Below are 24,279 nucleotides of genomic sequence, written 5' to 3'. Positions count from 1 at the left end.
GGCACAGGGCAATTTCAGAATGCCCACTGCAAGAGACTCAGCCATGACTAACTCCAGACAGTCCTGAAAGTGTAGCCAATACCTGGAGAATTTGTGCCAGTGAGGACACGAGTATTAAAACTCGAGTGGCCCCAAATTGGAATTCAGTGGCCAATATCACTTCAGCACTCCCACTAGATTATAACCCAAATTCCCCATTTCACTCATTGCTGAGCAGTTGTGACATTGTACTTGGAGTGAATACAGTGATAGCAATGTCATATCCAGACAAAAACTGTTTCAGCAGTGAATTTCTCATCCACAAAGACCAACCAATGAAGTGTTGCCCTGAGGGTCTAGCAGTGATAAGAATGAGAAGGCGGTGAAGCTTACACGAGGGTCAGTCTGGGCTGTGGCGAGTTGGTGTAGATCCAGCAAACTCTGGTTCACATTCTCCTCCAGATCCAGGGCAACCTGCATTGCCTGCAGGCTGTTACCCCACTCATCCCCCTCTGGCTTCTGAGGACGGAAAGAAGGACAGGTATGTTTTAGCATCCCTGCAGCACAGGAGCAGGCCATTCAGCCCGTCAAAAACATCAATACCCCACTGAAAACTCTCCCACCCAATTCCTGTAACCCCTCATTTCCCGTGGCCTATCTTCCTAAGCCGTACATTGGACCGTGGGATGAAACCCATGCAGGGAAGACATGTTTGTTTGAAGTTTACATTCACCCAGGGCTGGGACCAAACCTGGGTCCCTGGCACTGAGGCAGCAGTGCTGATCACTGACCAACTGTGCCATCCCTGAGGACCAGATGAAGATCAAATCAGTTAGATGGGAACTGCTTTCACCTACCCTGAGTCAGGAAGTCCAGGACCATGTCATTGTGGGGATAGGGATTCATTTTGCACAAAGGTGATGGATTACACCAGTGTCCATCTGCTGGAGTTTAGATCAGGACATGCACAGCTTAATCCTAGGGGCCCTTGGTGCTGTGGTACTGTCCCCATGTCTGGTCCACAAGGCCCAGGTTGAAGTCCCACTTTTGCTCTGTATCATACCCTGTCTGAGCAGCAGAATCAGAAACATCACTGATTCATTGAAGGGACCGTGTGGTTTTTATGGTAACGAACAGAGATACAAAATGCCCAAGACCATTGACCCCTCAGGGATCAGCAAAGTCAACCAGGGGGTGAAGTTGGCCTACATGATGCCTGTCCCTATTGGGTGGCCCAAGTCTGGTCACAAACTACGCAGCATTGTCTTCCATCTTTGACCTGGCCAGTGTGGTGACCAGAACCACAATCACAGGGACAGGATAAACACTGGAAATGGGGTGCAGGTGAGGGCCACCAGGATGTTGCCCCAAGGTGGAAAATCCATTGATCAGAGGTTGGAGAAGCTGGGAGTTTCCTTGGAGCAGGTGAGGGGGTGGTGCGGGGGTGAGGCAGTTATCTCGTGGCAGTCGGGAAGACTGGGGCATTTGGACAGTACAGAGGGATAATGGTCTTGGAGTCTGCCATGGGGAGGACAGGGCACAGGTTTGAGGAGATTGGAGGAACCCACCATCTCCAACTCTTGGGAAAAAAGGGAAGATGGTAGATTTGTGAAACGCAGCATGGGGGTTGGGGGGGGGGGTGGGGGGGAAACGTGGAACAAACAACTACTTCAGCAACATCTGGACAACTACTTAATGCCAGCTCATGGTGGGCTGCAGTCCAAGTGCCGGTAAATGGGATTAACGTGGTTGCGTGCTTGTTGGGTCAGCATAGACATGATGGGCCAAAGGGCATGCTTCTGGCATTTCAGAAGAGAAACAGGGAAGCCAACGGGAGAACTTCTCACTTGGCAGTATGAGAAATTCTTGTCACTGGCTTGAAACCTCAGCCCACCCCACCATCCCTTCCCAACTCCAACCTTCACATCCTGGAGGAGGACTTGGCCTCCACGCCGATTCTGGAATTTCAGCAGCTTCTTTGCATGTTCCTGCTTCTCCTGGGACTGATCTTTGAAGAACCGCGAGACATGGGGGAGAGCAACATCGTCCCGGTCAAAGTAGGACATCTGGACCAGAGAGAGAAGTTAAAGCCCATTAAAATGTACCACTGGGCCTGAATGTAGTTCAGAACTGCAGATCTGGTTTATCCTTCAAAAGCAAACTGATGATTCAGCTAGCTGTCAAAGTGTGGATCCCTAACATTGAACCACACTGGGTTGACAAACCAATTAACCAGCAGATCCTTTAACTAGATCAATCTCGACAAACCCAGTTGGTTCCAGATACCATGTAAATGCCATCTTTTGGTTTGAAAACACTATTGAATTGCTCAGGGTGAGGGTGGTCTGGCACAGCCTATGGAGAGAAAAGCTGAATTCCTGTTTCCACTGTGACATCCATCAGAACTGTCAGAATGGCCAGGAGCTGGGGCGCAGGAAGGACTCAGGGTGGGGCAGCTGGAAGGCACTACATTTCTCCCTTTGGTCTAAAGTGATGTAGAGACATTGGGCACAGCTGTAATAATATAACCAGGAGGGAGCGAGTCTTGTACAACCTGAAGACCACTGGGGTTGGATGTATTATAGCTCTACAAGAGATGCTGTCGGCATTATGGGAGGAGACTCTGCGAGCAAAAGCAGCACCAAGACTCTGCGAGCGAAAGCCTGCCCAGTGATAGCCTTTGGATTGTTACTGCAATAGGCTGTTTATGCAGCGCACTCACTTCTAGAAGCTTGCAAACAAGCATCCCATGATTAAAAGAAACTGAAGCAATGTCAAATGACAGAGACCTATTGTGGCCTGGAGATCAACTATTGTTCTGCAAATCATGTCACTCAATAACATTAAGCTGGAAAACCTGATTTGGCCTATTTGTACAGGTCAAATTCTATATTTTGACCACCCCGTGCACTCATTTTAAACTGACATTCACAGTTCAATAACATGCTGGAATAACAGTGATGAGTTTATTGGCTGCTTCATAATGCAGATGAATTTCGTTCTGCTTGAAGAAACCTGGTGAGAGATTTCTCTTGACTATTTGTCTTTTGGATTAAAGTGAGATTTAATTGGGTCGTTACATGATGTAACAGGTGAGGAACAGTGAGGATTTTATATTAGCACACAATTCCCTGTTGAGTTGGCACACTGGTCCGTGATGAAAGCCCATCTGGTTCACCATGGAAAGCTGTTCCCATCTTCCAAACGAGGCTTCTAGGGACTTGATCCTCATGTCATTAGTGACAGCTTCCTTCCAACAGGCACAAGCCCAGAGAGTGATGAATATTCTCAATGTGTCCAGAGAGGTGGATCTGCAACATGCAAGAAGCAGACACCATCCAGGACAGAGCAGCCCACTTCATGGGGACTGCATTCACCACCTCCTTTCAGGGTCCATTATCTACCAGGTCCCCTGCAGCACTCACCAAGGTTACTTCAACACACACCTTCCAAACACAGTCTACCCTGGAAGGGCACAGGCAAACTGCCACCTGGGGAAAGGGGCCAGTCTGTTTCAGACCAGGATGGTCTGGCAACAACCTCATTTCAAAATCACTGGCTCAATAATCTCAGCACATTCCTGCAGCTACTGGAGGCTCCAATATATCACACACACTACAGCAGATCAATTGTCTGTAGGTTGAGAGAGAGAATGGGTCACACCCACATGGAGGAGAGCAAAAAGCCAAAACAGGCCTCACTGGAAGCCTATTTAAACAGGCAGGGAGTCACAGCCCAACCCTGATGGCTGAGGAAAATCAGATTTGGTTAGTCTGAACAGTCACAATGATACCTTTCTCCAACAGGAAAAATAACCCTTGTTGTTTGTTTACATGCATTGCAAGATAAAGTGGATACATCAGGACAGATGAGAACAGGAGGCTAATTAACTAACAGTTATCCCAACTTCTTGCTAAATTACACAGACAATGGGAATGGCAAAAGCTGGAGAACACAAGAAAACAAAGCATCAGGCTGGATGAACACAGCAGGCCAAGCAGCATGAAGGGTCCAGGCCCAAAACATTAGCTTTTATGCTCCCGAGATGCTGCTTGGCCTGCTGTGGTCATACAGCCCCACAGTTAATTATCTTCTTACGACAGTACTGTCAAGTTATGATAATCGTCAGAGAGAGTGGCAGGTACCACCAGTCACAATCCAGTAAGTGAATTGCAAGATGTATTTCACAAAGCACTTCACCCACCAGACACAGTCACTGAGTCAACAGGGGACCTGTTACTGTATATCAGTGTCAGATCCCATTTTGAATGAATACTATTATATTTCCTTCTGATGTTTAAATAGGTGGGAGATATAAAACACAATCTACAGTAGCAGCAAATCAGTTAGAAATAAGAGAAACAGTTCACTTTACCATCACAGATTTAACTCCAACCCCACAGGGACAGCACTCAGCAAAGACTGATAGAGGTAGGAAGCAATGAGCTCCACATTAATCTGCTTGTTGACAGCAGCTTCACAATCCTGGTGATAGGTCTGACTGATCTGGGAGGCCATCTTATGATACAAACAGCTTTCCTTTTCCTCCGCAATCAACCAATCAACCAACTTAGAAAGAAAACCAACTACACCTAAAACATCACTTGCTTGGGATGTTATTCATACTGCAGGAGAAGACCCTCATTTTATGAAGCAGGAAATGACATCATCAGTGATGGCCAATCACTCTTGTTAATCAATTGATCAGTTGCCACGTCCAATCAGTGCCGGATGGGAATTGGATCCAGAAACCGATCAGAATTGACAACCGGTCGATGATGGAATTGCTGACTGACCTTTGACCTCCTGCACAAGTGCAAATTCTGGAAGTACATCTCCCTGAAAATGAGAATGAAATACATTCTGAAACTTCACTTTTGTATCTGAGGCTATTTCTTAATAAACACTCATCACAGATTTGCTGAATTCTGTCAGTTTGTTACTCTGAGGGATTAGTCTTTGTACCTTTTGAACAACAGTGTTGGAGCCCAGTGAGAAATGGCCAGATTTTGTTGACACTAAACATTTTCCTATCGCTGTGCAGCAACAGAATCCCTGTGCTTTCGGACCAGTTAATACAGACAACTGATGTACATTGTGGATCCATTCTGAATCTGCGGGGATCTCGTCGACTGTGGATCTCAGGAGGCCAGATTGAAAATCAAAATGCGAAAGGTGCTGAGTGTCTCAGACACACAGTAGACCTCAGCCTCTATAGGTAAATGTCCCAGGAGATAGCTGTGAGAATTATACTGCACATTCAGCATTTTTATATCCATGTTCAGTTTTTAATCACGTCGAGGATGACCAGCGCTGAACTCCCTCACGGATAGTAAGAACTGCTGTTGCTGGAGTCAGAGATAACACAATGTGGAACCGGATACACACAGCATGCTTAACGCCAGCCTGTTTCCGAGCAGAAGGGTTCAGGCGCCGTTTACATTGCATTCTGCAGAACGTACCGGTCAGAAACTGGGAAGTCACAGGCTGGGAATTCTCTTCCAAATTATTCCCCTCCTGACTTTCCAAAACCTGTGCAGCATGGATAACACTGGGGTCAGGATGGTTCACTGAATATTTATGGAACAGTTCACAATTTTCTGACTCAGTGCAGCCCCTACATCACTCAAGCAGCTCCATGTAAATCTATCACCATCCTGACTTGGAACGCTATCCCTGTTTGTGAATGAAAATCCCAGAAGCCCCTCCTCAGCGGCAGCAGCAGCAGCATCATTCTGGTCTCTCCCACACCAGGTGGACTGTAATAAACAGCTCATCACCACCTCCTGAAGTGTAACAGTTGCTGAGCACTAAATGTAGCCTTGCCGTTGGCACACTCAAGATTGACTGTATATAAAAAGCATGCTGGGACAGGGTAGGGGAGTCCAAAACTAGAGGGCATCGGTTTGAGGGGAAAGATTTAAAAGGGACTGATGGGCAATGTTTTCTCACAGAGGGTGGTGCGTGTCTGGAACAAGCCGCCAAGGAAAACACTAGGTTTGGGTACAATCTCATGACTTTGGACATTGATAGGGGATGGAACGATTTAGAGATATTTAACTGTTTAAGAGGGATTTGGACAAAAAGTAGGCAAACGGCACAACACAATTTGTGGAAACCTGGTCTGCAAAGACATGTTGTGCTTAAGAGTCTATTTCCATGATGGATGGCTCTGACTTTGCAACAGCCTCCTCCTTTGTTTGGTACTTTAGGGGGTGACGGGGCCTCAGCGGTTAGCACTGTTACCTCACCACACCAGGAGCCCAAGGTTGATTCTAGCCTGGGGGAAAACTGTCTGAGCAGAGTTCGTACATTTGCCTCATGTCTGTGTGGATTTCCTTCACGTGTTCCAGTCTCCACCACAGTCAAACAACATGTGGAGTAGGTGTACTGGCCGTGCTAAATTGCCAATAGTGACAAGGGGTCATACAGTCTGGGTAAGTTAGCCATGGGAAATGTGGGGGCAGGGGGGAAGATCTGAACATGATGCTGTTCATAGTGTCAATGCAGATTTTAATGAACCGAGTGGCCCGTAGCCAGAAATGTGCCAGTTGTCCTCCAGAAGAAGGGCCACCCCACAATTGACAAACCCCCAACTTAACCTATTTGAGGAGAATATCTTGAATTTCTTTGGGACCACAACAAGGAACTCCATCTTGCTACTTTCCAACATTCGGGGGATGGGGTAAGACCTAGAAGTTTTGCTGAGTCCATTTACTAATTGGATCAGCCAAATTAGAGAAAGATAAACAGGCTTCAAGCTCAAGTGACATCTCCCAAAATATTTAGTAATCTGAATGAGGGACAATAAGCAAGATCAATACCATCATTTTATTCATTTCCATTCAGCTGGTACAGCCATTACATTCTTTGCTACAAGCCCCTTCTCCCTGGAAGGAGACAGATTGTCCAGGGTGAAGTGGGGAATGCATTCAGACCAAGCAGACAGTACTCCAGGCCACACTAACTGCTGTCCTCCAGGAAGAGCCTGTCAAACAGGTACTCTCCCATCCCATTCTCAGGGGCTCCCAGGCGCTTCAGTTTGGTGATGTAGTCCCCAAGTTGCTTGATGATCCTCACCTCCTCATCCAAATAGTGGGTCTCCAGGAAGTCACACAGCTGCAACAGAATAACATGAGAAATTGTGATCACTATTAAAGACAACTTCAGAATTCCCACTGCAAAACATTTCACCATACCTGCTCTCAACAGCCCTGAAAACTCAAGCCAGCACCTGGAGAATTTGTGCCAGTGAGGACAATAGGATTTCAGCTGCTCCATCTTGCTGTTTGTGAAATGGAGTGGAGGTGGATTGTGATGGACAATGATACTAAATGAGAATTCAGTGGCAAGTATCAGTTCAACACTCCTTCCAGATAAGGATCCAAATTCTCATTTTAAACAACTGCTGAACACAGATCCTCAGCATGATCACTACAGGTCCAATGTCATCCAGGCAAAGTGTTACAGCAGTGAATTTCCAAACCACAAAGACCAATCAATGAGGTGTTGCCCTGAGGGTGTAGCAGTGATGAGAATGAAGAGGTGAAGCTTACATGAGGGTCAGTCTGGGCTGTGGCAAGTTGGTGCAGATCCAGCAAACTCTGGTTCACATTCTTCTCCAGATCCAGGGCAACCTGCATTGCCTGCAGGCTGTTACCCGACTCATCCCTCTCTGGCTTCTGAGGATGGAAAGAAGGACAGCTAAGCTCCAGGACAAACCTCACTGTTCCCCATTACATGCAGCACCCTTGTTCAACAATTGACCCTTGACCCTTCATGTAAAGGGAAAGCAATCATTGTCGTCATGTCTAATGGTAGGAGCACACAGACACATGGATCTTGTCTGATTGTACTTGGTACAAACAGAACTGCTTTAAAACTAAAAAAAAAAAGAGTCCAGCCACGTTATTAGCAGCAGACCTTGAACTTTCAACCCGAGTGAACGTTTGATTTCACCGAAGCCAGGAACAAAGGAACGTGTTTGAGCTTATCACGCAGAATTTAGACAGTATAGTTCTTGCACAAGATGTAGACCGAATAATGGGTGAAAGACAGAAGCACTTCACTTCCTGCACCTGCCTTCAGGATGTCATCATCCTGTTACTGATGAATGGAAGCCACACCCCAAGGGCAGCCATTTCTTCTTCCACTCAAATTTTGGCCAAGTCAAAGAAGCAATGGTGTTGTGAACAGGACCACTATCAGAAGGACAGGAAGGTCCCTCAGGTGGAAAATCCATTGAGGTGTTGGATTGGCTGGGGTTTTCCCTGGAGGACAAACAGGCTGAGGCAGTTAGCGGAGAGAAGTTGGGACAGGAGATGGGGAGAAATGTGGGTCATGAGGAAGACAGACCAGAGAGCACAGGTTTGAGGAGTAAGCAGGTTATAGAGGGGCAATTGGAGGAAACCACATTCCCAAAAAGGAGGCTGATCAAAATACGAGTTCAACCGTGGTCTGGGTGGGGAGGGGAAGAGATGGCAGTGGCGATAGCAACTCCAGCAGTATCCGGACATGTACTTAGTGCCAGGGTATAGTCATCTGTGGACCAAGTGCAAGCAAGTCAGATTAGTGTAGTTCTGTTTATGGGGGGGCAAGTGGCTTTTCCCGTACACTGCATGACTTCGAGGAGATGAAACTTAGAAACCAAACTGAAAGAACTCTTCACTCTCCTGAGAGGAGGCAAACATCCTGCAACTGATGACTTGAAGCCACATGACAAGAGCAGCCATATATTCCCAACTCCAACCTTCACATCCTGGAGGAGGACTTGGCCTCCACGTTGATTCTGGAATTTCAGCAGCTTCTCTGCATGTTCCTGCTTCTCCTGGGACTGATGTTTGAAGAACTGGAGAAATGGGGGAGGGCAACATCGTCCTGGTCAAAGTAGGACATCTGGAAAAGAAAACAGACAAAAGCCCATTAAACACATGACTGGCCACAGTTCAGTCTCAGTGGTGAGAAGAAGCGAGCCTTCCCGATCAGGCTGACTATTCAATAAAGGTGTTAAACCTCTGGTATATGGGGATGGGAGAGAAGCGAGTGTTGGTCAGTCAGTCACGCAGATGTAGATTTAAACTTGGTTCCATGCTGAACATGAAGTTGGAGCTTGTGACAAAGTGACAGCTTCTACTCAGTTCAAAATGATTAGAGGCAATCCTGAAGACACTGGTTCATTTTTAAAGAAAGTTAAAAAACCAAAGAAACAAAAAACTGTTATCAGAACAAACAGGATTAGGCCACTCAGACCCTCAATCTTTGAGAAGGTGACCAAACAAGTAGATGAGTGTAAACTGTTTGATGTTGTGTATATGGATTTCAGCAAGGTGTTCGATAACATGCCCCACAATAGGCTATTGTACAAAATACAGAGGAATAGGATTATGGGAGATATAGCAGTTTGGATCAGAAATTGGCTTGCTGAAAGAAGACAGAGGGTGGTAGTTGATGGGAAGCATTCATCCTGGAGACCGGTTACTAGTGGTGTACTGCAAGAGTCGGTGCTGGGTCCACTGCTGTTTGTCATTTTTATAAACGACCTGGATGAGGGCGTAGAAGGATGGGTTAGTAAATTTGCAGACGACACTAAGGTGGAGTTGCAGATAATGACGAAGGATGCTGTAGGTTGCAGAGAGACATAGATAAGCTGCAGAGCTGGGCTGAGGGGTGGCAAGTGGAGTTTAATGCAGCCAAGTGTAAGGTGATGCACTTTGTTGGAGTAACCAGAAAGCAAAGTACTGGGCTAATGGTAAGAATCTTGGTGGTGTCGATGAGCAAAGAGATCTCATTGTCCATGTACACAGGTCCTTGAAAGTTGCCACCCAGGTTGACAGGGCTGTTAAGGCATTGTGTTTCGGCTTTTATTAATAGAGGGATTGTTTTCTGGAACCAAGAGGTTATGCTGCAGCTGTACAAAACTCTGACCACACTGAGTATTGCGTACAGTTCTGGTCACTGCATTATAAGGAGGATGTGGAAGCTTTGGAAAGGGTGCAGAGGAGATTTACTAGGATGTTGCCTGGTATGGAGGGAACATCTTACAAGTTAAGGCAGAGGGGCTTGAGGCTGTTTTCAACAGAGAGAGATGAACGTTGAGAGGAGACTTAATTGAGACAAAATATTCAGAGGGTTAGATAGGGAAAGGCTTTTTCCTAGGATGGTGACGGCAAGCACGAGGGGGCCTACCTTTAAACTGAGGGGTGGAAGATATAGGACAGATGTCAAAAGGTAGTTTCTTTACTGAGTGTAGGAAGGGAATGGAATGGAATGCTTTGCCTGCAATGGTTGTAGATTCGCCAACTTGAGGTACATTTAAGTCATCATTAGATGAGCACATGGAATAGTGTAGGTTAGATGGGCTTCAGATCGGTATGACAGGTCAGCACAACGGCGAGGGCTGAAGGGCCTGTACTGTTCTACAGTCAATCCTACTGGAGGATAAAAAACAAACATGAGGCATTCACAAGGCATGATGTTTTCCCTCACTGAAAAAAGAATAACACCTTGCATACATAAATCCAAGATAACAAGGTTTAGAGCTGGAACAACACAGCCAGCCAAGTGGCATCTTCAGTGCAGGAAAGCTCATGTTGCCGGCCTAGACCCTTCAGTCCTGAAACAGGAGCTTCCCTGCTTCTAAAGTGCCACTTGGCCTGCTGTTATTCTTGCTCAACACCTTGTTATAAACAGATTCTCCTGCATCTGCACTTAATATTATCTCTCTCACCTACAAATGAGACTATTTTTCAGGTGGTCACAGGCACAGCACCAACTGACGAAAGAGGCCAGTTTCAAATAGGGCCAGCATGAGAGCAGAATCTCCATTTCTTCACTGTTATGGAGTGAAAAATCTCCAGACATTCCAGTAGCACCAATACACTAGATCATGCGACCCCAGGAACAGGCCTAACAAACCTTCACTTCCAACAACCCTAATGAGGGAGTAACAGTTACTGCCAGTCACAACAGTCTAAGGGAGTCTGAGAACACCAAGAACACTTCACCTCAATGTGTCACTGCAGGCCAAGTGGGGCATCAGTCCCATAGCCCATTGCTATGGAAACATCACATTCATCCTGAATTGCAGTTCAGTTAAGAACAACTGCAGTCAGTGTACAAGAATATCAGGTTAGTTAGAAACAAGGGAAACCAGTCACTTTGACATGATAGTTTAAATGTTAAACCCCTGAGAGGCAACACTCACCAAAGACTGATAGAGATAGGAGGCAGTGAGCTCCACATTAATCTGCTTGTTGACAGCAGCTTCACAATCCTGGTGGTAATTCTGACTAATCTGGGAGGCCATCTTGTGATGAGGAGTTTGTTTGACTCTCTTCACTACAAAAGTGACCAATTTAGAACCAAGATCAACAAGACAAGAAAACATAACCTCCTTGGGGCATTACTTATACTCCAGGAGCAGACTCTCATTTTATGAAGCAGGAAATGGCATCATCAGTGATGGCCAATCACTCTTGTTAATCAATTGATCAGCTGCCACGTCCAATCAGTGCAGGATGGGAATTGGATCCAGAAACCGATCAGAATTGACAACTGGTCGATGATGGAATTGCTGAATGACCTTTGACCTCCAGCATAAATACAAATTCTGGAAGGACATCTCCCTGAAAATGAGAACAAAATAGACTCTGAACCTTTACCTTTGTATCTGAGGTTATGTGTTAAGACACGCTCATCACAGATTTGCTGAATTCTGTCGGTTTGTGACTCTGAGGGATTAGTCTTTGTACCTTTTGAATCACAGATTTGTAGCCCATTGAAAAATGACTAGATTTTGTTGACAGTAAAATTTTCCCATTGCTGTGCATCAACAGAATTCATATGCTTTTTGACCATTTAATACAGAAAAACAATCTACTTTGTGGATTCATTCTGTATCTACTGTGATCTGTTTGGACTTGGGTCTGAGGAAGCACGGTTTGAAAACCAAAATGCTAAATGTGCTGAGTGCTTCAGGTACACAGTCGGCCTCAGGCCTTCCAACTGAATTGCTGCAGGAAATGTATCGCACGTTGAACACTTCTATCTCCATGTGCAGTTTTTAATTTTTCAAAACAGAACCAGCCCTCAATTGAAGCGTGTTTCCAAGTGAGAGTTTCTGGTTCTGTTTACATTGCATTGTCTAGATTGTGGAGCTGAGCAACTGGCCTCCCAGGTTCAGAAGCAGATTGCAATCTAGCACTATCTGATTGGATTGACCCACAAGTTTCAATGCTGATTTCAATTGCCCGAGGCTGGAAATTCTGTTGTGAATTGCTGAACTCCTGACTTCCCAAAGCCTGCCCACTATCGAGAAGACTGAAGTTAGGAAGTGTGATGGAACACTGTACAATTTTCTGATTGCATGTAGACCCAGCAACAGTCAAGCAGCTCCATGTAACTCTGTCACCATCCTGACTTGGAACAATATCAGTGTTTGCGAATGAAACTCTCAGAAGCCCCTCCTCAGCAGCAGCAGCAGCATCATTCCGGTCTCTCCGACACCAGGTGGACTGTCATAAGCAGCTCATCACCACCTCCTGAAGTGTAACAGTTGCTGAGCACTAAATGTAGCCTTGCCATTGGCACACTCGAGATTGACTGTATATAAAAAGCATGCTGGGACAGAGTAGGGGAGTCCAAAACTAGATGGCATCGGTTTGAGAGGAGAGGGGAGAGGGGAAAGATTTAAAAGGGACATTTTCACTGAGACAATGGTGTGTGTATGGCATGAGCTGCCAGAGGAAGTGGTAGAAGTGTTTACAATTATAACATTGAAGATACATGGAGATGTTTCCATTTACAGATTTGGTTTGGAGGAATATGGGCAAAACGTGGGCAAGTGGGACTTGTTCAGTAGTGGAAACGTGGTCGGCGTGGACAGGCTGGGCTGAAGGGCCTGTTTCTATGCTGTATGCCTCTGTGACTCTCATAGTCTGCAACAGCATATTCCTTTGTTTGGTCCAATAGGGTGTGATAGTGGCTCAGTGGTTAGCACGGTTACCTCCCAGTGACAAGGTCCTACGTTCCATTACAGCCTTCGGGAACTGTCTGTCTGGAGTTTGCATTTTCTCCCCGTGTCTCCCAGGTTCTCCAGTTTTCGCCCACGGTCCAACAATTTTCAGGTTAAGTGGATCGGCAACACTAAATTGCTGAATGACAAGGGGCTAGCTGAATTAGCCATGGGAACCAGTGTTAAGGGAATGGAGTGGGTCTGAACAGGATGGGGTGTAGAGTGTCGACGCTGCACTGGCCAAATGGCTGCTTCCTGGACAATAGGGACTTATTGACAAGAATTAAGATTGCTCCAAATTAAAAGGATTTCTGTCATGTAACAGATATGTTCAGTCACATAAGAACCATGCCCTCTACAAAGGCTACATTGCACAGGAGCTGCGAAAATCAGAGGTAATCCCCAGAATTTGTGACAGCTCGAACGATAAAGTAAACAGCCGTACAGGATGGTATGCAGCTCCAGGTTTCCTCCCTCAGTCACACCATTCCCAAGTTGAACAGAAATCACTGCTCGTTCACCATCACTGGGTCAAGGCAACGTGCAGCACAGGGGAAGCTCAGAGGAACGTAGGGAGCAGCTGAATGCTGACTGTAGCAGCAAGAGCCAATCAAACAGCAGCATGTAACCATGAGTGTTGCTGTGTTATTCCCAGGCCACTCCTCTCCTGCTGTAGGTGGCAATGAGACAACGTGCTGATTCTGAAGTGGCTGTTTGTTGGAGAGAATCCTATAAACAGGCAAAGAAGAGAGGAATGAACAAGCCACATCAGGACAACTTGGGGTTGTTTATTGGAAACATGCCCCGACAGGGGATTGACTCCCTGATTGCAGTGGGTAGTGAATCAAAGTGGCCAGTAGGACCAGCATATTTATCTCAGACAAAGGAGGCACGAGCTGGCCAACATCCCCAATTGCTCACGGCAGGTGGGTGAGTGGGGAAGGAAAAAACAGGGAAAAAACCCCCCACCACCAATAGTACATGTCCCAAGGTTGGTTTGAACCTTAGCTCATCCCAATAACCCAAAGCCACACCTGCAGGTGAATATTGAGGGTGCTAGTACCATTTAGTAGGGGGAGGGGTGAGCAAAAGCTTTTGACAGACAAGCTGAATGTGGAAAGAGGACTGTCAGATAATCCTGAGACTGGGTGTCTCCTCTTCCCTTAGGCAGAGCAGGAGAACTCCCTTTCCCAAAAAGGGAGTTTTTTTTTCCTGCCAATGTATACATCGCATCCAGAAGTGTAATTTTTTTTGACAAAAAAACAGAAAACAGTGAAGAGCAAGTTGCACCCGTCAAACCCAATATCCTCAAGTTCCGGTTGGAGGAATATCATTGATTTGATAGGTCAGAGCGACTTGCTCTTGGTATCCCTGTCTGACAGAGTATGGATTGGATTGAGCGTAGAAACAAGGAAATGTTTAGCCCAATTAAGAATTTGAACAGCCAGTGAAACAGTAGAAAACTGAAATGCTTCAATCTTTCAGAATAACTACCAAAATTATACAGGTCTCTGAATGATGGACAACAGGCAAGATCAACACATCATTTTATTCATTCCCATTCAGCTGGTACAGCCATTACATTCTTTGCTACAAGCGCCTTCTCCCTGGAAGGAGACAGGTTGGCCAGTGTGAAGTGGGGAATGCATTCAGACCAAGCAGACAGTACTCCAGGCCACACTAACTGCTGTCCTCCAGGAAGAGCCTGTCAAACAGGTACTCTCCCATCCCATTCTCAGGGGCTCCCAGGCGCTTCAGGTTGGTGATGTAGTCCCCGAGTTGCTTGATGATCCTCACCTCCTCATCCAAATATTGAGTCTCCAAGAAGTCACACAGCTGCAATGGAAGAAGAGAAATTGCGATCACTATTAAAGACAACTTCAGAATTCCCACTGCAAATTATTTCACCATAGCCGCTCTCAACAGCCTTGAAAAATCAAGCCAGCACCTGGAGAATTTGTGCCAGTGAGGACAAGAGGATTTCAGCTGCTCCATCTTGCTGTTTGTGAAATGGAGTGGAAGTGGATTTTGACAGACAATGATACTAAACGAGAATTCAGTGGCCAGTATCAGTTCAACGCTCCTTCCAGATAATAATCCAAATTCCCATTTTAAACAACTGCTGAACAGACCCTCAGCATGATCACTTCAGGCCCAATGTCAGCCAGGCTAAGTGTTACAGCAGTGAATTTCCACACCACACAAAGACCAACCAATGAGGTGTTGCCCTGAGTGTCTAGCGGCGATGAGAATGAGGTGATAAACTTACATGAGGGTCAGTCTGGGCAGTGGCAAGTTGGTGTAGATCCAGCAAACTCTGGTTCACATTTTTCTCCAGATCCAGGGCAACCTGCATTGCCTGCAGGCTGTTACCCCACTCATCCCTCTCTGGCTTCTGGAAGAGAGGAAGAAGGACAGGTAAGCTTCAGCAACAGCATTCCTGCAGCAGGCCATTCAGCCCATTGAGACCAACTACTACCTTAGTATCCCACCCAATTCCACTCACCTTTTTCATGTGGGTCTGCATTTCCCATATCCAGGTTCGAGTTGGCGATCATTGGACTGTGGGAGGTAACCCATGGAGGGTGGGTGTGTAAGTTCCAAACAGCCACCAGAGACCAGATCCAACCTGTGTCCCTGGCACTGAGGCAGCAGTGCGAACCACTGAGCAACGATTCTGTCGCTGAAGCCCAGATGAGGAACAGTTATTTGAATTGCTTTCACTTTGCTGTTTATCCTGGATCTGAAGCATGAAGCTCAGGAACAGGTCATTGTGGGGAGGATTAAATTGGCACAAAGTGGTTTGTACTGGTGTCCCTCTGATGGAATTCCAAGCGGGACAGTCACACCCTAATTCCCAAGGCCTTTTGTGGTACCATGGTAGTGTCCCTGCATCTGGAGCACAAGGCCCAGGGTGAAGTCCCACCTGTGCTGATGGCAGCATTCCATGTCCCCTTTATTGGTGGGATTTGGAGAGGGCTTGCTGACCAGGCAACATGTATTGCCCATCCCTAATTCTGCAGAGGGCAATAAAGAGTCAACCACATTGCTGTGTGTGGAGTCACATGTAGTTCAGACGAGATAAAATTTACTTCCCTAAACAAGGATATTGAGCCTCATGAGTTTCTGACAATCAATGGATTCATGGTCATCATTCGGTTCTTATTTCCAGATTATTTAAGTGGAGTCAAAACTCCACCTGCCGTGGCAGGATTCAAACATGCGACTGGATAACATGGCCTGGGTCTGACTAGCAGTTCATCAATAATACCGCGAGGCCATGTCCTCCTCCTCATGAGGAGGATGAGAAACATCACTGCAACTTAGTTCATTGAAGGGCCAGCAAAGCTTTTAGAATAAAAGGAACTAAGATAACAACATCCAGACCACAGATAGCTCAAGGCTCAGTGAAGGTAGACAGGCTGGTGAAGGTGGCTGACATGATGCTTGTCCCCTTCAGTTGGGGCACAGTATAGAGCTCAGTCTTGTACCAAGCTTTGCAACATGAGCCAGGCCAAGGACAGAATGCAGGGTGGTGACCAGAACCCCAAATCCGAGGGACAGGATGGCACTGGAAGGGCTGCAGGTGAGGAATACTGGATGTTGCCTCAAGACTGAAAATCCATTGAAGACAGGTTCCAGAAGCTGGGATTTTCCTTGGAGGTTGTGAGGCTGAGGCAGTTGGAAGATGGAAGGACAGAGGTCTTTGCCATGGCAGGCACCAAGACCAGAGGGCACAGGTTTGAGGAAGTGTCCTCCCTCACCCCTGCCCCAAACCCGACCAGAGGATGGTAGAAATATGGATGAGACAGCCACTCTAGCAACATCTAGCCAAGTACTTCATGCCAGGGCAGAGTAGCCTGTAGACCAAGTGCAGCAAAATGTCATTTGGTGGGTCAGCATAGACATGTTGGGCAAAGGGCTTGTTTCTGTGATTTGTTGAATTCAGAGAGTCAGGACACAGGGAACCCAAACAGAAGAACATATTTGTCACTTCCCATCAGGATGTGAAGTCCTCGTCACTGACTTGCAACCTCACCATGAGAGCTGACATTTTTCACCTGTCACCACCCACCCTCACCCAAACCAAACTCCAACCTTCACATCCTGGAGGAGGACTCGGCCTCCACGCCGATTCTGGAATTTCAGCAGCTTTTCTGCATGTTCCCGCTTCTCCTGGGACTGATCTTTGAAGAAGCGGGAGAAATGGGGGAGGGCAACGTCATCCCGGTCAAAATAGGACATCTGGAAGAGAGAACATGTCAAATCCCATTAAATGCTCCACTGGAGCCAGTTGTAGATCTCAGAAATTGATGGCTGGTTTAGAATTGTCAGTTTGATCCAGAATGCCACGAGCTGTTATGTCCTGGTACATTACTGTGGTCATGAACCTAGTGTTGTCCAATTAGCCAGATGATCCTTGAACGGGATCAATCTGAACAAACCCAGCGTCCTCCAGGGAGGATGTGCATACCATGTGTTTTGGTTTAAGATACACAGTACAATGCTCAGGGGGTCTGGCACAGCATTAAGAGAGTAAACTTGAATTCATGTTTCCTTTGTTGAACACTCATCAGGATTGAATGAAACTAGGGATGGACTAACATTTTAACCGAGTGCCAGGAGCTGATATGCAGAATGGACTCAGGGTGGGGCAGCTGCAAGGCACTGCATTTCTCCTTTGGGGAGAAGGTGGCAAACAAATGTTAGCCCATAGTGTCAGATTTCCTGTTTGGCCTGCTGCGCTCAAACATCTCCCGACCTTGGTATCTCTTAATAGAGATGTTGAGCACTACTCGAACAGGACAATCAGGAGGAAGCAAGTTGTGCAACCACAAGACTAATGGCATTAGATGTACCATATATTTTAGCGCTAAGGACATGCTGTCTGCAGCATGGAGGAGAAAGTGGCACCAAGATTCTGGTGAGGAAAGCCTGCCCAGTTACAGCCTTTGGATTGTGGCCGCAGAAGGCTATTACACACCTGTTTATTGAGTGCACTCACATCCAGAAGCTTGCAAACAAGAATCACACCGATAAAACAAATTGTAAGAACAAACTGAAGAAAAGTCAAATGTTGGAGACAGACAATTGATCTCTAGATCAACTCTTGTTCTATGGATAATGTCACCAGTAAACACACTGCTGGCAACCTGGTGGGAAAAGCTACTTCAACCCTCAAATACAAAGTGAGGCAAAAAAGTATGGTTTAATTGGGTAGCTCAAAGTTGCAGAAGACAGAATAGTGGGGACTTATTGATTGGTACACAATTCCCTGTTGTGCTGGGACACTGGCCAGTGATTAAACCCCAACTGGTTCACCAGTAAAAGCTGTTCCCACCTCCCAAATGGAGGTTATACTGACTCCATCCTTACATCAGGGCAACTTCCTTCCCATAGGCACAAGCCCAGAGAGAGATGAATATTCCCCCTGTGTCTGTAGAAGGGGAGCTGCAAGAAGCAGACACCATCCAGGACAGAGTAGCCCACTTCATGGGGACTACATTCACCACCTCCTTTCAGGGTCCATTATCTACCAGGTCCCCTGCAGCACTCACCAAGGTTACTTCAACACAACTTCCAAACACATTCTACCCCTTAGACAGGCACAGGCACTCTGCCACCTGGTCTAAGGGGCCAGTGTGTTTCAGGACCAGGATAGTTGGTCTGGGAACAATCCATTTCATCACTGTCACTGGGGCAATACCTTCAGCACATTCCAGAAGCACCAGCGTCTCACTTCACACACCACAGCAGATCAACTTCGTGTCAAGTGTTATGGGAAGGGCCACACCCATCTCAATAATGATCACAAAGCCCAGTAGGCCCCCAACAAGGCCTATTTGAGCTGGTAACAGTCACACCCAAACCCTGAAGGCTGTGTCAGATCAGATTTGGTTAATTGGAAAGAACTACCACAATGCCTTACTACTAGACTAAGTCAGCATGTTGTTCAATGACATGCATCACTAAATAAACAGAAAGCAAGAAGTGAAAAACAGAAGCCAGTAACTAGCCAATGGTTATTCCAGTTCCTTCAGAAATTAGATGACTTTTTGATAATCTTAGTGAGGGAGTGACAATTACTGCCAGGCATAGTCTTAGCAGGGAATTTTGAATTAAGTCAAAAAAAACACTTCACCCTCCAGAGATCATTGAAGACCAACAGGGTCCACCATGACTGTACATCAGGATCATAGCCCACTGATATGATAACATCACATTTCTCCTGATGTGTTCAATAGGTAAGAGATATGAAACACAATCTACAAGGGAAATAGCTCACTTCAGAACAATAGATTGAATTTTAACCTCACAAACACAACACTCACCAAAGACTGATAGAGATAGGAGGCAGTGAGCTCCACATTAATCTGCTTGTTGACAGCAGCTTCACAATCCTGGTGATAGTTTTGACTAATCTGGGAGGCCATTTTATGAGGAGAAAAGGGGCTTTCCTTTTTCCTCACAAACAAAGAACAAACTTAGAAAGAAAACCAACTACACCAAAAACATCAGTCGCGTGGAGACACTATTTATACCTCACTTGAATGTCCTCATTTTATTGAGCAGGAAATGACATCATCAGTGATGGCCAATCACTCTTGTTCATCAATTGATCAGTTGCCACATCCAATCAGTGCAGGATGGGAATTGGATCCAGAAACTGATCAGAATTGACACCTGGTCGATGATGGAATTGCTGAATGGCCTTTGACCTCCTGCACAAGTGCAAATTCTGGAAGGACATCTCCCTGAAAATGGCAAAAAACATACTCTGAAACTTCTGTATCTGAGGTTATGTGCTAAGACTCGCTCATCACAGATTTGCTGAATTCTGTCGGTTTGTTACTCTGAGGGGTTTGTCTTTGTACCTTTTGAACGACGGTGTTGGAGCCCATTGAAAAGTGGCAAGATTTTGTTGACAGCAAACATTTTCCTGTTGGTGTGCAGCAACAGAATTCATGTGCTTTTGGGCCATATAATACAGGTACCTACAGGCTGTGGATCCATTCAGAATCTGCCAGGATCTCGTTGACTTTGGATCGTAGTAAGTCCAGTTTGAAAATCAAATTCGAAAATGTGCTGTGTGGGAGTAGGCCTCAGGGTCTATACCCAAATAGCCCATGTGACAGCTGCTAGAAATATATTCCATGTTCAGCATTTTTATCTCAGTGTTCAGTTTTTAGTCAGTTCAAGAATGACGAGCACTTAACTCCCTCAGAGGTAGTAAGAACTGTCAACACTGGAGTCAGAGATAAGACAGCGTGGAGCTGGAGGGCAACAGCAGGCTGGGCAGCTTCAGAGGAGCAGGAAGGCTGACTTTTTGGGTTGGGACCCTTCTTCAGAAATGGGCTGATTTTGCCAGCTAAACTGCTGAGGTATCAGGTGCTGGAAATATATCGCACATTCAATATTTCTATTTCTGTGTTCAGCTTTTACCTGCTCCGAGGACAACAAGCGCTTAACTGCAGCGTGTTTCTATTCGGGAGGTTCTGGTCCTGTTTACATTGCACTCTGTAGAACAAACAGCTCAGAATGTGGGAAGAGGCTGGGAATTCTTTTGTGAATCACTCAACTCCTGACTTTCCAAAGCCTGTCCACCATCAACAAGACTGAAGTTAGGAAGTGTGATGGATGACTTTACAATGTTCTGGCTCAAGACAGCCTCAACGACACTCAAGCAGCTCCATGTAAATCTGTCACCATCCTGACTTGGAACACTATCCCTGTTTGTGAATGAACATCCCAGAAGCCCCTCCTCAGCAGCGGCAGCAGCATCATTCCGGGCTCTGCTACACCAGGTGGACAGTAATAAGCAGCTCATCACCACCTCCTGAAGTGTAACAGTTGCTGAGCACTAAATGTAGCCTTGCCATTGGCACACTCAAGATTGACTTTATATAAAAGGCATGCTGGGACAGGGTAGGGGAGTCCAAAACTAGATGGCATTGGTTTGAGAGGAGAGGGGAAAGATTCGAAAAGGAGAACTTGTTGAGGGACAACTTTTTCGCTGATAGGTTGATGTGTATATGGAATGAGCTGCCAGAGGAAGTGGTAGAAGTGGGTACAATTACAACGTTGAAGAGACATTTAGAGATTTACATTTATAGGAATAGTTTCGAGGGATATGGGCCAAACGTGGGCAAGTGGGACTCATTCAGTTACGGAAACGTGGTCGGCATGGACAGGTTGGGCTGAAGGGTCTGTTTTCAGGCTGTATGACTCAATGACTCTCATAGAATGCATCAGCATATTCCTTTGTTTGGTACATTAGGGTGTGATGGTAGCTCAGTGGTTCGCACGGTTACCTCCCAGCGCCAGAGACCTGTGTTCCATTACAGCCTTCAGGAACTGTCTGTCTGGGTCTTGCATATTCTTCCCATGTCTCCCATGTTCTTGTTTTCTCCCACAGTGCAACGATTTGCAGGTTAAGTGTTTAGGCAGTGCTAAATTGCTGACAGTGACAAGTGGCGAGCTGGATTAGCCATGGGAAACACAGCGTTAAGGGAATGGGGTGGGTCTGAACAGGATGGGGTGAAGAGATTCAATCCTCCACGGGCCAAATGGCCTCATCCTGGACAACAGGCAACGTCACGGTGATCATGGGGACTTCAATATGCAGGTGGACTGGGTGAATAATGTTGCCAGTGGACCCAAAGAAAGGGTCTTCATGGAGTGTCTGCAGGATGGCTTTTTGGAACAGCTTGTGATGGAGCCCACATGGGAGCAGTCTATTATGGACTTAGTGTTATGTGATGAGCCAGACTTTGTAAAAGACCTTAAAGTAAGGGAACACTTAGAAGGCAGCGATCATAATATGGTCGAGTTCAGTCTGCAGTTTGAAAGAGAGAAGGCAAAATCGGATGTAATGGTGTAACAGTTAAATAAAGGTAATTACAGTGGCATGAGAGAGGAATTGACGAAAATCGACTGGAAGCAGAGCCGAGCGGGGAAGACAGCAGAGCAACAATGGCAGGAGTTTCTGGGTATAATTGAGGACACAGTACAGAGGTTCATCCCAAAGAAAAGAAAGATTATCCGGGGTGGGATTAGACAGCCATGGCTGACAAAGGAAGTCAGGAAATATATCAAAGAAAAAGAGACAGCCCATAAAGTGGCCAAGAGCACTGGGAAATCAGGAGATTGGGAAGGCTCCAAAAACAGACAGAGGATAACAAAGAGAGCAAGAAGGAAGGAGAGGATGAAATATGAAGGTAGGCTAGCTAGTAATATTAGAAATGATAGTAAAAGCTTCTTTCAATACATAAGAAACAAACGAGAGGCAAAAGTAGACATTGGGCCGCTCCTAAATGATGCTGGAAGCTAGTGATGGGAGATAAGGAAATAGCTGAGGGACTTAATAAGTACTTTGCGTCAGTCTTCACAGTGGAAGACGTGAGTAGTATGCCAACAATTAGGGAGAGTCAGGGGGCAGAGTTGAGTATGGTAGGCATTACAAAAGAGAAAGTGCTAGAAAAGCTAAAAGGTCTAAAAATTAATAAATCTCCTGGCCCCGATGGGCTACATCCTAGAGTTCTGAGGGAGGTGGCTGAGGAAATAGTGGAGACTTTGGTTGTGATCTTTCAAAAGTCACTGGAGTCAGGGGAAAGTCCAAGGTGATTGGAAAATTGCTGTTGTGACCCCCTTGTTTGAGAAAGGATCAAGGCAAAAGATGGAAAATTTTCGGCCGATTAGCCTAACCTCGGTAGTTGGTAAAATTCTAGAATCCATTGTCAACGATGAGATTTCTAAATTCCTGGAAGTGCAAGGTCAGATTAGGACAAGTCAGCATGAATTTAGTAAGGGGAGGTCGTGCCTGACAAACCTGTTAGAATTCTTTGAAGAGGTAACAAGTATGTTAGACCAGGGAAACCCAGTAGATGTTATCTGTGTAGACTTCGAAAAGGCCTTTGATACAGTGCCTCACGGGAGGCTGCTGAGCAAGGTGAGGGCCCATGGTGTTCGAGGTGAGCTACTGGCTTGGATTGATGGTTGGCTGTCTGACAGAAGGCAGAGAGTTGGGATAAAAGGCTCTTTTTCGGAACGGCCACCGGTGACGAGTGGTGTCCTGCAGGGTTGAGTGTTGGGGCCGCAACTGTTCACCTTGTATATTAATGATCTGGATGAAGGGACTGGGGGCATTCTGGCGAAGTTTGCCGATGATACGAAGATAGGTGGAATAGCAGGTAGTCTGCGGAGGTGGGGAAGCTGCAGAAAGATTTAGATAGTTTAGGAGAGCGGTCCAGGAAATGGCTGATGAAATTCAATGTGAGTAAAGGTGAGGTTTTGCACTTTGGGAAAAAGAATACAGGCATGGACTATTTTCTAAATGGTGAGAAAATTCGCAAAGCAGAAGTACAAAGGGATCGGGGAGTGTTGGTGCTGGATTCTCTGAAGGTTAACTTGCAGGTAGAGTCCGTAATTAACAAAGTGAATGTAATGTTGTCATTTCTCTCGAGGGTTGGAATATAAAAGCAGTGAAGGGCTTCTGAGGCTTTATAAAGCTCTAGTTAGGCCCCATTTAGAGTACTGTGTCCAATTTTGGGCCCCACACCTCAGGAAGGACATACTAGCCCTGGAGCGTGTCCAGTGGAGATTCAGACAGATGATCCCTAGGAATATTAAGTTTAATGTATGATGGACGGCTAAGGATCCTGTACTCATTTGAGTTTAGAAGTTTGAGGGGGAAATCTAATAGAAACTTATAAGATAATGTATGGTTTACAAGTGGTCGCTCGGAAGTTGTTTCCGTGAGGCGGGGAGACTAGGACCCGTGGGCACAGCCTTAAAATTAGAGGGGGTCAATTTAAAACCGAAATGAGATGACATTTCTTCAGCCAGAGAGTGGTTCGCTTGTGGAATTCATTGCCACAGAGTGCAGCGGAGGCCGGGACGTTGGATGCGTTCAAGGCAGAGATCGACAAATTCTTGATCTCATAAGGAATCATGGGCTAGGGGGAAAGAGTGCAGGGAAGTGGAGTTGAAATGCCCATCAGCCATGATTTAAATGGGGAAGTGGTCTTGATGGGCTGTACGGCCTTACTTCCACTCCTATGTCTTATGGTCTACGAGGGACACCATCGCCAAGAATGAAGATTGGTCAAAATAAAAAGGATTTCTGTCATGTAACAGATATGTTGAGTCACATAAGAACCATGCCCCCTACATAGGCTGTATTGCACAGGAGCTGCAAAACGCAGTGGTAATCCCCAGAACGTCACTGACAGCTCAAATGCTGAAGTAAACAGCCGTACAGGATGGTATGCAGGTCCAGGTTACCTCCC

The 24,279-nt window shown here is 46.1% G+C and overlaps 2 protein-coding genes and 1 pseudogene across 2 annotated transcripts; all 3 read right to left on the bottom strand.

Moving 5' to 3' along the window:
- Positions 1–294: 294 nt before the first annotated feature.
- On the bottom strand, positions 295–5,029 carry LOC132206510 (ferritin heavy chain B-like). Its single transcript, XM_059640695.1, has 3 exons — positions 4,945–5,029; positions 1,899–2,045; positions 295–498 (listed from the first exon to the last, which is right to left on the bottom strand). The coding sequence occupies exons 2-3, from the start codon at positions 2,043–2,045 to the stop codon at positions 295–297; spliced, it is 351 nt and encodes a 116-aa protein (XP_059496678.1). The 5' UTR covers positions 4,945–5,029.
- A 2,018-nt stretch (positions 5,030–7,047) lies between these two features.
- Positions 7,048–11,382, bottom strand: LOC132206419 (ferritin, heavy subunit-like; annotated as a pseudogene).
- Positions 11,383–14,683: 3,301 nt separating this feature from the next.
- Positions 14,684–19,425, bottom strand: LOC132206420 (ferritin, heavy subunit-like; the record flags this gene model as incomplete). The annotated part of the gene is made up of 4 exons (XM_059640538.1): positions 19,324–19,425; positions 17,090–17,236; positions 15,261–15,386; positions 14,684–14,827 (listed from the first exon to the last, which is right to left on the bottom strand). Coding segments are annotated over exons 1-4 (519 nt in total), but the record flags the coding sequence as incomplete, so codon positions are not given.
- Between the last annotated feature and the right edge of the window lie 4,854 nt (positions 19,426–24,279).

This window comes from Stegostoma tigrinum, chromosome 38 (assembly GCF_030684315.1).
Source record: "Stegostoma tigrinum isolate sSteTig4 chromosome 38, sSteTig4.hap1, whole genome shotgun sequence".
NCBI lineage: Eukaryota > Metazoa > Chordata > Chondrichthyes > Orectolobiformes > Stegostomatidae > Stegostoma > Stegostoma tigrinum.
The sequence above is the reverse complement of the archived record's forward strand: the minus strand, read 5'-3'. Positions and strand labels throughout refer to the sequence as shown.

What these genes read in the sequence shown, in the direction of transcription:
- LOC132206510 (XM_059640695.1), bottom strand. Translation starts at nt 2,045, where the DNA reads ATGTCCTACTTTGACCGGGACGATGTTGCTCTCCCCCATGTCTCGCGG. An exon ending in TCCTCCTCCAGGATGTGAAG is followed by an intron (nt 499 to 1,898) that starts GTTGGAGTTGGG and finishes TTCCGTCCTCAG; the next exon opens with AAGCCAGAGGGGGATGAGTG.